The sequence below is a fragment of the Cololabis saira genome, chromosome 23, assembly GCF_033807715.1.
Source record: "Cololabis saira isolate AMF1-May2022 chromosome 23, fColSai1.1, whole genome shotgun sequence".
Classification (NCBI taxonomy): Eukaryota; Metazoa; Chordata; class Actinopteri; order Beloniformes; family Belonidae; genus Cololabis; species Cololabis saira.
The window spans coordinates 22,170,656-22,185,813 of record NC_084609.1 but is presented as its reverse complement, the minus strand read 5'-3'; the positions used below and the strand labels follow the sequence as shown (position 1 = coordinate 22,185,813).

The following is a 15,158-nucleotide window of genomic DNA, read 5'->3' as shown; positions in this document are numbered from 1 at the left end:
TGGGCGATATATCGAGATTTTAATATATATCGATATATTTTCAAACACGATATGGTACGAGACAATATCGTTTATATCGATTTAAAAAAAAAATAATAATATTTTTATTTTTTTTTTTTTTTACATTTTTTTTTTTAAGATTTTGATATAGCTTATTTTGTGACAAATTGACTTGAATGTTTTATTTGAGATTTGCACAAATGTTTTGTTATTTGCACAATTGTCAACCTCAGTGGAAAAGTCTGCCTGTTACTGTCTACATTGTATTAATTGTACAGTGTATTTTAATTTAATTGTTATGCAGGAAAGGGATATTTGTTTTATTTTATTCAAGAAGCATTTTTATTCTATATATGCAGGTAGTTTATTTTTATTTCATTTGTTTTATACATTTTGATATTGTGCAGACCTCTGTTAACAAATGTACCTGTGTGACATTTGGCACGAGGCTTTGTATTAAAACTGACTGTTTTTTTAAGGGTTTGCCTCAGAAAAAAATGAAGCTAACAGAGATGCTATGCTATAATGCTTTGGGGGAAACCCCAATTAAGGCACAGAAAAAATATCGAGATATATATCGAGTATCGCCATTTAGCTAGAAAATATTGAGATATGACTTTTGGTCCATATCGCCCAGCCCTAGTTTGTGCTACAGAAAAGAGCAGTGAGATTCATTCACAGGGTAGGCATCAGAGAACCATCAAACAGATTATTTATTTCGGCAGGTTTGTTGAAAATGGCGGATATAGTTGAACTTCAAACTTGAAAAATAATGTTTAAAGCAAAAAAATAGATCGTTACCAGAACAGTTACAAAATGTGTTCAGATTGGAGGATGAGGACAACAGACTTAAACTTGATTTCAAACATACTTTTGCAAGGCTAAACATAAAACAAATGTGTATTTCTGTTACAGGTGTAGAATTATGGCATGGACAAAGCAAGGAACTGTAAAGTTGCACAAGTTTGTATCAGCTTAAGAAAATGTTTAAAAAAGAAAAGATAAGTGCCTATAAAAAAGAAAAAGGAATACGTGAAAAAAATAGATAGAAGAGTGGTATTTTTGTTTGTTTTCTTGTTATAAATATGTGTATAGATAGATTGATGTTCAGTAAGTCAACGTAATTGTATTAACAGAGAGGGGCAGGTATCATAAGTTTTCTTCTTCCTGCTCGTTTTTCTTTCATGGTGATAATGTGTACTTCATGGAATTTTGTACAACATTATTAGGAATATATACCATGAATGGAATAAATGAAATGAAATAAAAAAGACCAAATCTTTTAACCTAAATTCACTCAGTAAGACAAAGATGAGTAACAAAAGACTAAATCTAATTGCTACCAGAGATTCCTGAACTTTCCATACGGTCACTGGGACTGCCAGTCAGGGGACAGCCAGTCTTTTTCTGGTGACAGTGGGAAAACTGTGCCTCAGAGTAAATGCCAGAGGACAAGCTTATGACCGAGCATCTTCTTCTCATCGGCTTTCCTAAATAAACACATACTTGGACCGGGGCCCATTTTAATGAGACTGTTAACTTTTAATAAATAAACAAGAGGAAATGGAAAGCCCCGAGCTGAAAGACCCTCCATGGAAGTGATGATTGAAGGGCAGCTCAACGCTGTATCTTATTCCTGAGGCTAAGGAGACTTTTATGGCCCAGGTTGGAGATGGAAGAATTATTCAAGACGAAACGTGTTCAGATGCAAAATCTGCAGAAAACCTGGGTTGCAAAAGATTACAATAAACCCCAAAAGCAATCCAAGGCAGGAAGAAAAAAAATCCCTTGACTAAGATCTGGATCAGGGCTTTTAAATGAGGTTGGGTTACTCTTAATTTATTTATTCTCTTAGTCTTAACTGTTTATTGTTGTGTTGTCGTCGCTTCTGGCTGCAAAACCAATTGCCCCATTGGGGACAATAAAGCTAACACTGACTAAGTGAGGTGCCTTCAGGTTTAACTCTTTTTTAGTGTCACTGACCTGGATGTATCACCATGGCAACTTAAGTTGCAAGCCCAGCCTTTTGGAGCTATTTGAGTTTTTGAGATAAGTGAATAACGCATGTTGAAGCTCCAACGTCAAACCAGGCTGTTCCCTTAGAAAATACAATAAATAAAGACGACATAGATGGATGGATGAGCGAGTTCCCCCTCCAGAACTGAGCTGCCCTGTTTTATATCCCACATTTACGAGTGATGTCTATGGAAAGGGAAGCTCTGTAACCTTAAAAAGAGCGGATTACTCTAAAGATGGTTCCCTTTGAGGTTAATAAATGGATTTTAATCACAGGACCATTTTATTTGAACATTTTCAAACATATATGACTTCACAAATGCATGCATTTGCAATAAATCTTTGAGTAGATTTAAAAAAAATCTTTGTTCTTAAAAAGTGCATTTAAAACAAGCAGTGAATAAAATTGAAACTCTTATAGAAAGGCTTCACCTGCAGCACAACCACTCATTAAGGTATACAGTTGGAAATGATCAGCTTTGCTTCCACTTGAATGATTTGATAGTGATTTTGATCTATTTATTCACATTGTCAGCGTTCCTTTTTATTTCCACATCTGGTTGAAACAGCTGTGCAGTTCTCAGCTTGCTATATTACCTCATATGCTCATTAATTTAAAATAATAGCTTGTTCTGTCAGTGAAAAATACACAGCTACAAATCTATGATTCTGATCAAGTCTTGTGACACCGACAACGCCTTTTTTAAATAAACAGCACATATTCAAAGATGAAATATTGGTTGTGCCACACTGGGTTAATAACCAACGCCATGACACCTGTCAGCACCGTCTCGAGTTATTTAAACAACCAAGAAACCCTGGATATGTTAGAGCTGCTACATAGTAAATGGCTGAAGGGGAGAAATGTGGAAAAAAGGCTTTAAAATGAAAAACTAAAACAACAGAAAATGCATTGTTTCAAAAAAATATTGCAACTGAACAGAAATGACAATGAAATGTTCTCCGGGTTCCTGCACAAACCTGTTGACAGAGGAGTAGATGCAGCCGTTCTTTACTGTCATTCTCTCAGTTTCCTCCATGATCCCTGCGCACCTGTGAGAGGGAGACAGAAGCATCGGTGCCTTCATTCATTAATATTTAATGACCTTCTTCTTGATCTGACCCCAGTGATTAGGATTTGACCTTACTGGTGAGCTTCACTCCAATATTGTTTTTACATTACATTTCAGGGTGAGATACTGGCCTTGCACAGATGAAATAATCACTCTCAGAGCAGCGATGAGGGAACAGCTGCAGGGACTCAATGAAAAGCATGACAGTGTAACTCCCTCAAGCAGTTAAACAGTTCACTTCTGGGGTTCTTACATGATCAAATCACCCTCCTTTAACCTTTTCCTTCCTCTGGTGCTCCTTATTCTGCCACTTTGTCATCACGGGAGGCTCACTTTTGACCCCTTCAGTGACTTAAAGGCTCTTCGCACTTCCAAATGCCTCTGAGTCCAACGTTTTAAAGTTCAGTGTCCTCTAAGACAGTACTTGGTAATTTCCAAAATATCAGGCTGCTGTCATGAATTGTTTAGCTGATGTGTCGTACAAATGTGCAAGAGCAGAGTGACTGCACCCAGCTCTTGAGGCTGCATGCTGACTGATAAGCTACAACATGGAAATAAAGCATCCAGACATGCAGCAAAATTACTTTTGAATGACTTTTGAAACCTACAGGCATCTTATTGGCTCTGACCATAATGCAGCTTTACAATTCTGACCATAATAGTTTTTTTCTATTGATTAAAACAAAGCAGAATAGGATCGAAATTCACTAAATATGGGTTCAACATTTTGTTTAATCAAAGTACAAAACTAAATCTCTCACTTACCTCGGTCCATTTTACAGTTTCAGTGTGCATATTAGAGTATTGGGAACATGCATCTGCTCCTGCTAAAGTGGTATCCATAGGTATAACATCCAAACCACTGAGGAGTATGTACATCCAGGTTTAACGATCTCACTTTGGTTATCCAACTAGTTCTTCAGCAGATGTTAAATGAAGTGAGCGACAGAATCTCAAGAGCTTCACCTCTTCTCCCTGCCTCTTTTCCAGTCTTCAAGTTTCATTCACCCTCACTCTCCCTTCTCACTGGATACAACTTCCTCCCTCTCTCCCTCCCGAATGCCGCCTGCCTCCCTGACAGCTGACTGTAAGGTCTAGCAGAATGAATGAGTATCTCCCCACACTGACTGCAACTTCCAGAGCGCCACATTTTTTTTGGGTCCTATAGCTGCATGGCAATGTGTTACATGTGGGAAAAACATTGTTGTTCCTCCAAATCTGACATTCTTGGAATAGGAAATCATATACCAGCTGTTTCATAGTTGCAATAACTGATGCAGCTGCAGTCAATTTGACCTCTTCTTCTGATCTATCGGTTACACTATGACTGAAGGGACTTTTAAAGTAGCCTTAAATTATGTTTTTTTCCCTCATGTTCTTTTCTAATCTGTTGGCTCAGAAAACTTCCCAATTCCCACATGCATTTCCCTTCCAGTGTAAGTCTTGTACAGTACATTAGAATTGACCATAAAACTGACTTTGAACTTTAAAAAAAACCCTACACTGATAGAAATATTGTGCTTGATCTACTTCAATACTTTTTTCAACTTTTTGCATGAGATTATTATTTAGATCAAGAAAGACTAGTCTTTGTAAAAACGACTTAATTTTTTGTATGTAAATAATACATTTTGCAAGTACAGTCAACTTAATTGTGTTAAGTTGACTTTACTTGCCAAAATTGCAAATGAATTTTGTACATACTAAAAATGAAGTAGTTTATACAAAGACTAGTCTTTCTTGATCTACATAAAAATCTCATAATAAAAAGTTGTCTTAATTTTTTTAAAGTAGCTCAAGCAAGATATTTTTTACTGTGGTGTTCTACTTAAACAAATAAAGCATGTTTCATCGAAAGGTTGGTCAATCTGCCCAATAGATTAAAATTGTTAAAGGAAAGGTAAATACAACAAGATAATTGCTTGTTGTCTGTGTGTAAATAAAAAGATTGCCTGGGATTACATAAATACTGCTTGTTAAGGAAAAAATGCACAATGTCTTGTTTTTTGAACAAATGCAGATTAAGTTCAAAACTAGATGTATTCATGTAAAGCAACAAACTTCATTTTTAATTGTTAATATCACATATTTAAATATGTTATATTTACATGCGCTTAGATTTATTTTTTTCAGTGTATAATAAAAAACCCTTACAGACAGTATGTGCTTCTGGAAACATATCTGAAGATATTTTGCTTGTTTTATTATAAATATAACACATTTATTACTACCATCTCACAAGAAATATAATCAAAACCCATATTAAATGCAAATTAAATATTAAATACATATATAGTAGATAAAGCTCTGTTTCTTTTTTGTTAAACTTACCAGGGATGAAATGCTGACTGTCTTTTGCCGTTTCGAGCTGCAAACTGAGTCATGTACTTCTTTTTGGCGGCATAAGTCTTTAAAACAGGGGGGGGATGAACTTGCAGGCCAATAGGAGTTTGGACCGTTTGGCACAAGTGACGCAGTGACAGGTGAAAGCTGAACAGGTGGCGCTGGGAGACGGGGCTGTCGCGGCTGCAGTTCCACTCCTGGCCTGCTGGCGGCAGCAGCGCGCCGCTGCGCTCATCACGGCTACGTCGACGCTCCGATTCACAGTAAACAAAGATTGTCAGAAAACCAAAAACAAGCGACCAACGACATCCTGCTCGGAAAGGTGAGAAAGCTGCTTTATTGTGCTTATTTTTTTACTTCAGCATTTGTCACTGTCAGTCGCTGTTATGTGAACGTTGTTTGAGCCTGTCAGGTTAACAGAGCGACCAGATAACGTGGTCTGTTTGTGCCATGTCACTTAGAGAAGCAGATGTTTGACTGGAAAAGGCTTTAAAAATGAACAAACCATATAAAAATCATAATACAATTTTAATATACTCAATTGTATTAGTAATTTTGTCATTTAAGCCATTAATGTGTCAAGAATTAACGATGGAGCTGCATTTCTTTACAGCCAATAAAAAGTATATTAAATTAAATGAGCTTCCTGCTTATTATATGCTGGTTTAATTCACAGTATTTACATTTGTAGGCGTAATTTACTTTATTGGCTCGTATTAAAGAGGTTTTGTTAAAGCTGATTGGAACTAGAGTGAAACAAAACCAACTTTGCTGTAACTTTTGCCTCCAGTCGCCTCAGCTCTATCAGGATCAGTCACGTGGATAAACATTAACGTGAAAGTATTGCCTCTGATAGTGCTGTAGATATATGCACTAACCACACTTGTTTCATGTTTAAAACATGTATGATTTAGTCCTCTAGGGATGGAAACTTTGCTGGGACCGGACCTCTGTTATCCGATTAAGTTTTTGTTTCAGAGGAGCTGTATCAATGATGAACCAAACCTGTCCCCAAAAGTTCCCCTTAACTCTCTCATTTACAGTTCTGCTGGCTTCATTATGCAGTATCAACAGATAGAGTTGGGTTATGAACACAGAGAATCTGTGTACCCTTATGGAAGCAGCATGAAACAAGGCAGTGTTGCTGCTGGGCCTGCTGGTGAAAGCATTTTAAATGCAGTCCGGGCACACTGGGCTCATTCATATCTGCGTTTGGCCATCTACAAGGCCGCATTCAGACCAGATGTCTGCTCATGTTTGGCTTTTAGCTCATTGGAAGAGTTTCTTTAAAGAACTTCCACGAAATCCTCCAGTTTTCTGGATCTCTTAATTGGCCTTTCTAAATTCTTCTGCTTTTAATAAATTCTCTGAAAGAGAGTTGCAATTAGGGATAAAGATGAAGTATTTGATATAACATTTGCTTTCTTCCTTCACAGGAAGAGCTCTGTTCCTGTAGTGATGCGTTTGTCCCAGTCTGGTTAAGTGGAGGACTCTAGCCGAACCTCCTCCCTCCTCCTTCCTATCCTTGAAGACCTTCATCCACTCCACCTCCTTCCTCAACCCCTGTCTCCTCTTCCTCCCTCAAGCCATCCCTGTGATGCCTCCCTTGTATTGTGGCTATCTGTCACAGTACACCCATCATCATCTGGCTGTTTTCCTCCTTACTTTTTTTAGGTAATCTAGAGCCTCTTGCTCAGAGCTGTTGATGCACTCCTGATATGTACACCAAGTAGCTGGAAATGTCACAAGGGAAGAATTTATCATAATATAGTGTTTTTGCTATTGTGCTAATTACCTAATTAAATGGGCCGCAGGAGAAATATTACTTCAGGGAATAGCATTGCAGCCTGATTAGAAACAGACTGTAGATGATTTCCAGCTGTAAATACGGGCTAAAGGTTAGTGGGTTGAGATTAACCAGGTTGGACGTTGTTAAGATAACATCAACTACATTAATGATTTCCAATACACCCTTTTTAAAAATGTGCGGTGAGTAAAACACAGGAAGAAGTAAATGATACACATTTTTCTTCTTTAATCACAGTTTTAGATTGGGTTTCACATGTTTGTGACTAATCTAGTACATGTTGAACAAGCATTACGTCATCAAATATTTTCAATCTGTCTCAGAATGGTCTCTTTTGATGGATGTTTTTCACTAAATCTTCATCTCATACTTTCTGCTTGAAACTCTTTCTATGACTCTCTAGCTATGTGCTGCTGCATGCATCCAGGAAGACGTTCAGTAATGTGAAAGTGAGCATCTCTGCCCAATGGACGCCATCGTTCCAGAATGACAGCGCAGCTGCCTTCTCCCCCGGCGAGGTACTGAGCTTCAATGAAGTATAACATTTCAACAATTCACACAAAACCACAAGTAGAAATTATTTTGCTCTGAGCAAGGGTTATTCAGTTAGGTGCATATTACATATACAGGACCTTTAAGCCTTACTCTTTTCCTCCCACAAAGTTAATATTGTTATGCTTCATCCAAACGTTCCTGGAAACACACTGGGGCACACCAGTAAGACCCAGGGGGCAGTGTAGCATGTTTACCAAAGCAGGGCTGCCTACAGCTGTGCCTGTCTGTTAATCGGATATGAATATACTCCATTTGTTTCCATTTTATGGAGCTAGGGGCTATGCATGAAGATGTTTTTATTTCAAAGCTGTGTACTCGTGAGATGGTCAGGTGGTGGATGGTGAAGAGAGATTCACTGAAAGAGACAAAAGGTGGCTAGGGTTGGAAATTGTGTAGACTCACTTACCCCACCTGTACCCTGTTTGTAATGTGTTGTTTTGTGTGACTGTTGCAGACATGGGAGGACAATCGCCTGTTTGCAGATGAAGAGCAGGCCACCTTATTTCTGGGAGCTCTTGACTCCATCTTCCTCTTCTCATACGCAGTGGTGAGTAGTGCACATGATTTTATTTATACAATTTACCTCACAGATGGACAGAATAGGAAGTTGCAGGTGCTGACAAGTCTCCCTGGCTGCAGACAAACCATATATCCCCCCAAGACACACGCACACAAATTCAGTTGAGAGCATTCAGTGAGGATTCTCAACTCTCAAAACCAACAGTCACAAGAGTTGTTTAGCTCCGCCCACATTTTACAGTAAATGCCATTCATTGTGCAGTTCAGCCAGTTAGACATCACTGTGGAGGTGGAATCACAATGCTCCAAATTCAGCTGAGGGCAAAACCACATTCTTGATTCTTGTACATATATTTACAGAAAAGTTGTTCTATGAGAGCAGAATAGACTGAATGAAGGAGGGCTGATTGTGTTCGACGAGGCCCGCCGTCTTGCATGTTTAAGATGTCTCCTTGCATTATCACACCTGATTCAAATGTATCAGCTCGTCATCAAGGTCTGTGAGTCCGTCAGTAACACAGTCATTTGTATCAGGGGGTGTTAAAGCAGAGAAACATGTAAAACATGCAGGATAGCGGCAATCGAGGACCAACATTTCCCAACTCTGATTTAGATACAGATCAGTTCCTTAAGATAAATATATCCTCTACTGTAAATACAAACCCTAACAGACAGGTGGCGCACATATAGTATAAGCCAGTGGTTCTCAAATGAGGGTATGCGTACCCCTGGGAGTACATGAAGGCACTACACTAGTACTAGTACACTAGTACGTGAGATTTTAAAATATACATATATTTAAAAAGTAGCATCCATGCAAAAATCCTTTAAAAATAAATAAATAATTGAGGAAAATATAAGTCTAAATTCATAAAATGAATGTTATCTTCAGGAGTAGGCTATTTAACTTATTATCCTAAAACCCCAGAGTATCCCAAACATCAGGATGGTTCACCTAACCTGTCAATCACCTGGCTTCACCTGTCAATCACTTGGACCAACGATGGAGTCGTGGTTGAAGCATAGCAGCAATATTTTTATGTTTAATAAATCAGTTACTGATGGCACAGTGCTCTGTTTTAGGTCTTTTTTTTTTTACAACCAAAAGTGCTTTGCGCTGGTTAGGGGGTATTTGGCTGAAAAAATATTTCACAGGGGGTACATCACTGAAAAAAGGTTGAGGACCACTGGTATAAGCTGATAGAACAATGAACTTTAACAAAACAAACCAGCGGATATGTTTTATTGGTGTCTTTTTACTTATATTTATTTTAATTTTTTCACAGGGCCTGTATTTGAGCGGCGTGATTGGGGACAGAGTCAATCTGCGCTACGTTCTCTGCGTCGGCCTGTGTGGTTCTGCTGCTGTGGTCTGTACTCAGATAATATGTGAAATGACAGATTTAATCCTTCACATTGGCATCCAGCTGTATATTATCAGAGCTCTAGATATCAAGAGAAATCCCACTGCAGTCATCTGTGCGTGTGAATAGTGTCAATTATTTGTGAAACCAGCTGTTGCCAACATTACAGCAGATTTAATCCTTTTGCAAGCACTGAGATCAGATAGTATTTATTGCCCAAAACTGTCATGTCAGTTGATTTAGAGTCTTGGCTGTGCATGTGCTTTCATGCAGGAATTTGTGTTTGGCACTCTGACCGAATGGCTCCACATTTACAACATCTATCTGTACTGCGGGCTGTGGGTGCTGAACGGCCTGCTGCAGTCCGCCGTCTGGCCCTGCGTGGTGGCCGTCATGGGAAACTGGTTCGGCAAGACCGGGTGTGTGACACGTGCCTCCCTACTCTACCTACACTAAATGTTTGATCTGTTACCAGTGGAAAAGTCAGCGTGCAGGAGCAACATCGACCCACCCTTTAGAAAAACATGAAGTAATAGACAGCCATGTCACACTTGTATAATGGCATCCATTCATCTATTCACAAGGCTACAGCCAAATATAGGCTTCATCTAACCTGACTTTCTGGCCACAGTTCCACTTTTAAAACGGGATGAATTTAAAAGTAACAAATACCAAAAGTGTGTTTGTCTACATTATTTTTAGCAAAGTGGATGAAACTAAAACAGGAGGCATATTTAAAGAGCACTTGGGACATAATCATTGTGTTGTTTTCTAGGCGAGGCTTTGTGTTCGGCCTGTGGAGTGCCTGCGCATCCGTAGGCAACATACTGGGCGCCTTCTTGGCGTCCAGCGTGCTACAGTACGGATATGAGGTGAGACACAAACACATGCTTTGTTTCCGCTTAGCGACATAAAAATGCCAGAATTTGCACACTAAAATGTCTTTGCTGTTGCTCTGTGCAGTACGCCTTCCTGGTGACCTCTGTTGTGCAGTTCGCTGGTGGGGTGGTGGTGTTTTTCGGGCTACTTACCTCCCCGAAGGAAGTTGGTAGGAACTGAAAGGAACATTTAAAGAAAACTGTGTTTGATTGACCTAAATCTGCCTCAGGATTTAGACGGCCTCCACTTACAGGAGTTTGTGTACGTGTCAGGTTTGAGCATGGAGTCGGAGACGGGTCTCCGGCCCGTGGAGACGGACACCGACAGCCACAGGCCTCTGATGAGCGACGAGGAGGAGAAGGAGGTGGAAGTGTGCAGCAGACAATACCGGTCCGTTCAGGAGCCGGATGAGCCGCCGTTCGAGTCTCCGCAACCTGTCGGCTTCCTCCAGGCTTTCTGTCTGCCGGGAGTTCTGCCTGTGAGTCTGCAGGAGTCCAGTCAGTTCATATAAATCAGACATGGACTATGTAGCTCATTCACACCGAGACTCTCTCTGCTCGTCCTGCAGTACTCGCTGGCTTATGCCTGCCTGAAGCTGGTCAACTACTCCTTCTTCTTCTGGCTTCCCTTCTACTTGAGCAACAACTACGGGTGGAAAGAGGCCGAGGCCGACCGCCTGTCTGTCTGGTACGATGTAGGAGGAATCATCGGTGAGCAGTGCGCTTATTATATTTCTGTACATAAACATGTTATGTACCGTATTTTCTGGACTATAAGCCGCTACTTTTTTCATAGGTTTTCAACCATGCGGCTTATACAAAGGTGCGGCTATTCTGTGGATTTTTCTTCCACCGCTCGGGCGCTCTAACCGGAATTAGAATAAAAACTAAGACAAAATAAATGCAAAGAAGAATATGCTACTTCTTCTTTAGCAGATAGAAGTAGGTAGAAGCAGATTTCAAACAGATAAATAGATAAATAAATACCGGTTTTCTCTTGGTTCTTGCCCATTTTAATCAGCAAAGTATAATAAAAGACATAAAAGACACTGTTAGGAAAGGATCTATTTAGGTACAAACATGTACATCATTTACAGTTCAAAATCATTATCTACATGTAGTAAGTATCTAATCTAACAACATAAATATCTGCGGCTTGCATATCTTTTTTTTTTAAATAGAGTGGATGCGGCTTATATACAGGTGTGGCTTGTCTATCTTTTTTTCATTATTTTTTTAAAAATAGAGCGGATGCGGCTTATAGTCCAGAAAATACGGTAAATGTTTTATGTGATTTACACTGGAATAGATCTGCACTTATTGTTTTGAATATGAAACCAGAACACTTCTTCAAGTTTCAGATCCCTGCAGCTCTTTATAGATGAACATGTGACATAAGGCTGAGATGAATAGTTACAGAGTAGATTAACAAATTAAATAAATTGGGTTGATTTTGGCTGACGTTGCTGCTCTTCCTTGTTTTGTCTAATAAAACATCTGTGCGATGACTGGATTCATAATTTGACCGCGTGATCTGGTGTGTTCGTGGCAGGAGGAACAGTTCTGGGTCTGGTTTCTGACTTCATGGGGAAGAGATCTCCGGTGCTGGTTTTCAGTCTGGTAATGGCAATGGGAGCCCTGGTGGGATACAGCCGTGAGTGCATGCGCCCCATCACACAGATGCCACGGCATTGAAATCCAAATAACGCACTATTTTTCAACATTTTTGCACTTTACTAAGTGACTTCAGTGTCTTAAAAACATTTCTGGATTTGTTTCTGTGTGTTTAGGATCTCCCAATGACCAGGTCATAAACGCGGTGATCCTCGCTGCCACCGGCTTCTTCATTGGCGGTCCTTCCAACATGATCAGCTCGGCCATCTCCGCTGACCTGGGGAGACAGGACGCCCTGAGAGGCAACCAGGAGGCTCTGGCAACTGTCACTGGGATCGTGGATGGGACTGGGAGTATTGGAGCGGCTGCAGGACAGGTTCGCTGAAATAAAATACGCTGTCACATGACACACAAACATCCTACTGTTTTCAACACAACATGCAGACGATGTGTTTTTGAAACAGAAGCAGTGAACTAAGCTGAATGGCACTCTATATATGTTTTGGTAACTTATTTTGACAGTTTTATTGAGGCACATTGATGATTTTAACTGCATGTCCATTTGTCCCTCGTAGTATGTGGTGTCTCTGATTGAGAGCAAGCTGGGCTGGATGACCGTGTTTTACTTCTTCATCGTCATGGTAAGAGAATCTTCTGATATTACAATAGAGCTTTGTTTTGTGTATATTTAAGTTTATATTTCTTTGTATTTGATAATCTATATCTGGATGTCTGAATCAACAACCATCTCAAAAACTCAAAAAACTAAATCAAACACACACGATGCCGTCCCCTTGTTGGGCCCTCTGAGTCTGATTCTATGTAGTCCAGTCGGGTTAGGACACAGTTCCAGCTCAGCAGCGTAGTTTAACAGCACATCCTCAACAAACTTTAACTTCAAATCATGCTGCATTTTCTGGGAGTTGAAAGTCTGACTTGACCCATCAACCGGACCTATCTGCTTCTAAAACCCAGATGAGCCAGTGATTGTTGAGTATCAGCTGCACAGGGACTGGACCTCAGGCCTGCTTATGTTTCAGCTCCGTTAAAAACAATGGAGGATACTGATATCTGTTTTATGGAGTTTATGTAAAAAACAATCAAAAGATAAATATGGGTTATCAGTTATACCATTTCTAGGTATTTTGAGAGATATAGGCACAATGTGCCTATACAGGACTGACTCAGAAAATTAGAATATTGTGATAAAGTTATTTTATTTTCTGTAATGCAATTTAAAAAAAAAAAAAAAAAAAAAAAGTCATACATTCTGGATTCATTACAAATCAACTGAAATATTGCAAGCCTTTTATTATTTTAATATTGCTGATTATGGCTTACAGTTTAAGATTAAGATTCCCAGAATATTCTAATTTTTTGAGATAGGATATTTGAGTTTTCTTAAGCTGTAAGCCATGATCAGCAATATTAAAATAATAAAAGGCTTGCAATATTTCAGTTGATTTGTAATGAATCCAGAATGAATGACATTTTTGTTTTTGTAATTGCATTACAGAAAATCACAATATTTTAATTTTCTGAGAAAGTCCTGTATCTCTGTTAAGTTAAGGTTAATAGGATGAGTCTGTTCTCACTTTTGACTCAATATGTTGTTTTTTTCCTGTATGACAGACCGGGGGTAGCATTGTGTTCATCACCCCGTTGCTCATCAAAGAGATCCTAGCCATGTGGAGGGACAGGAGGGCGCTGCGGCGCCAGCTGTGACGGCCTCCACACGTGCCAGTCCCCGGTTACGGCTCGTACTCAGGTCCCAGCAGACGTTCCTGGCGGTAGAAAACTCGGAGAGGGATCTGGCTGCCAGTCAGACCAGACCATCCCAGAATGTACCCATGTATATGTTGATGAGGGTTTGAGCGAATGTAAATACTTCACTTTTTCAATGTGGATGTACCTCAGTTAAAATTTAGGAATTTGAATTTTAAACCAGGAGTTTTTAACTTCAGTGTCAGACTCATGGACACAATCTGTGGGTGAGAATTAAGAATGTGAAAAGTGATTGTAACGTAGGAATCTGTTCTTAGCTTTTGTAAATATTTAAGACTTTTTTTTGTCGACCGAATACATTTTGCACTCGAGAGTTGCTTCTAGATTATTAGTCTGAAATGAATTTGGTGAACCACCTCAATGTTTCTGCTTTTTAAGTTTTGGGAAGCTTTCACCTTTCAGGTACTTGACCTTTCTTGTATCCAGTTTTCTGTTGTCTGGATCAGAAACTAGACTGTAAAACCTTCAACTGACGGGGACTGGTTCTCTTGATTGTTTACAAGTGCCACTCATTTGGTCCTCCTTCCATTATTTACTTTTATATTTGTTTCTATGTTTACACCGTACTTTTCTGTGTCTTAACTTAAGCACACACATTATCAGTGTTGTGTTTTTAATAATAACTGTACACTTGTTTACGGTTTTGTCTTTTGTGGCAAAAGCTGCATAATTGTTTTGTTGGTCAGGAAACTTAACTGTAAATCTGTGTGGACCTTGCCACTTTTTATGTTTTAGTCGTTTATGAATTATTTAAGTGTTTCATATAAGATCCAATCTGTATAAATTCATCTCTTTTTGAATAATTGTGCAGTTTAACACTTTGGTGAGGAAGCCACTACTTTTTGGGTGTAGATAAGATTTTGGTGTCGAACATGTCTGATGTGTCACAATGTTTTTAACAACTTCAATCAGGTCATTGTTTTGAATTATCATCTGTGCTGAGGTGAGCCAAGCAAATCTATGAGAATGTAAAATTAAATATTTATGACATGCTTAACACTTGTTTTTTGTTTTTATGGGAAATTTGCATATTTCGAACGATGTAAATGCTACTTTTGTTTCAAATAAATGCAAGTTAAATTGTATAGATTGTTAATATTAGTTTTTATTTCTATGCTTAAAATCATGTGCAATGCTCCACCAAACCAACAGGGGGCGCGGTGACCGCAAAAACTAAATCCTTACGTCCACCTTTGATCATTTT

At 39.1% G+C, this 15,158-nt stretch overlaps 2 protein-coding genes across 3 annotated transcripts in view; one reads left to right on the top strand and one right to left on the bottom strand.

The window, feature by feature from the left end:
• Positions 1-5,451, bottom strand: part of LOC133424230 (DENN domain-containing protein 2A-like) — a 30,662-nt gene extending 25,211 nt beyond the window's left edge. The window contains exons 1-2 of one of the 2 annotated variants that reach the window (XM_061714718.1): positions 5,421-5,451; positions 2,998-3,069 (exon numbers count right to left, since the gene is read on the bottom strand). In XM_061714718.1, coding sequence (XP_061570702.1) covers positions 2,998-3,056 — 59 coding nt within the window. In that variant the 5' untranslated portion in view covers positions 3,057-3,069; positions 5,421-5,451. Of the gene's footprint in view, positions 1-2,997; positions 3,070-3,854; positions 4,103-5,420 lie in introns of those variants that run through there. The other variant, XM_061714717.1, reaches the window with a different exon arrangement.
• A 198-nt stretch (positions 5,452-5,649) lies between these two features.
• On the top strand, positions 5,650-15,039 carry slc37a3 (solute carrier family 37 member 3). Its single transcript, XM_061714743.1, has 14 exons — positions 5,650-5,754; positions 6,869-7,106; positions 7,643-7,757; positions 8,249-8,341; positions 9,600-9,683; positions 9,951-10,096; positions 10,453-10,549; positions 10,641-10,725; positions 10,829-11,034; positions 11,125-11,266; positions 12,108-12,209; positions 12,346-12,545; positions 12,745-12,810; positions 13,802-15,039. Exons 2-14 carry the CDS (start codon positions 7,030-7,032, stop codon positions 13,892-13,894), a joined length of 1,506 nt encoding a protein of 501 aa, XP_061570727.1. The 5' UTR covers positions 5,650-5,754; positions 6,869-7,029; the 3' UTR covers positions 13,895-15,039.
• The last annotated feature ends 119 nt before the right edge of the window (positions 15,040-15,158 follow it).

What these genes read in the sequence shown, in the direction of transcription:
- slc37a3 (XM_061714743.1), top strand. Translation starts at nt 7,030, where the DNA reads ATGCCTCCCTTGTATTGTGGCTATCTGTCACAGTACACCCATCATCAT. An exon ending in TGCTACAGTACGGATATGAG is followed by an intron (nt 10,550 to 10,640) that starts GTGAGACACAAA and finishes TGCTCTGTGCAG; the next exon opens with TACGCCTTCCTGGTGACCTC. An exon ending in TTGGAGCGGCTGCAGGACAG is followed by an intron (nt 12,546 to 12,744) that starts GTTCGCTGAAAT and finishes TGTCCCTCGTAG; the next exon opens with TATGTGGTGTCTCTGATTGA.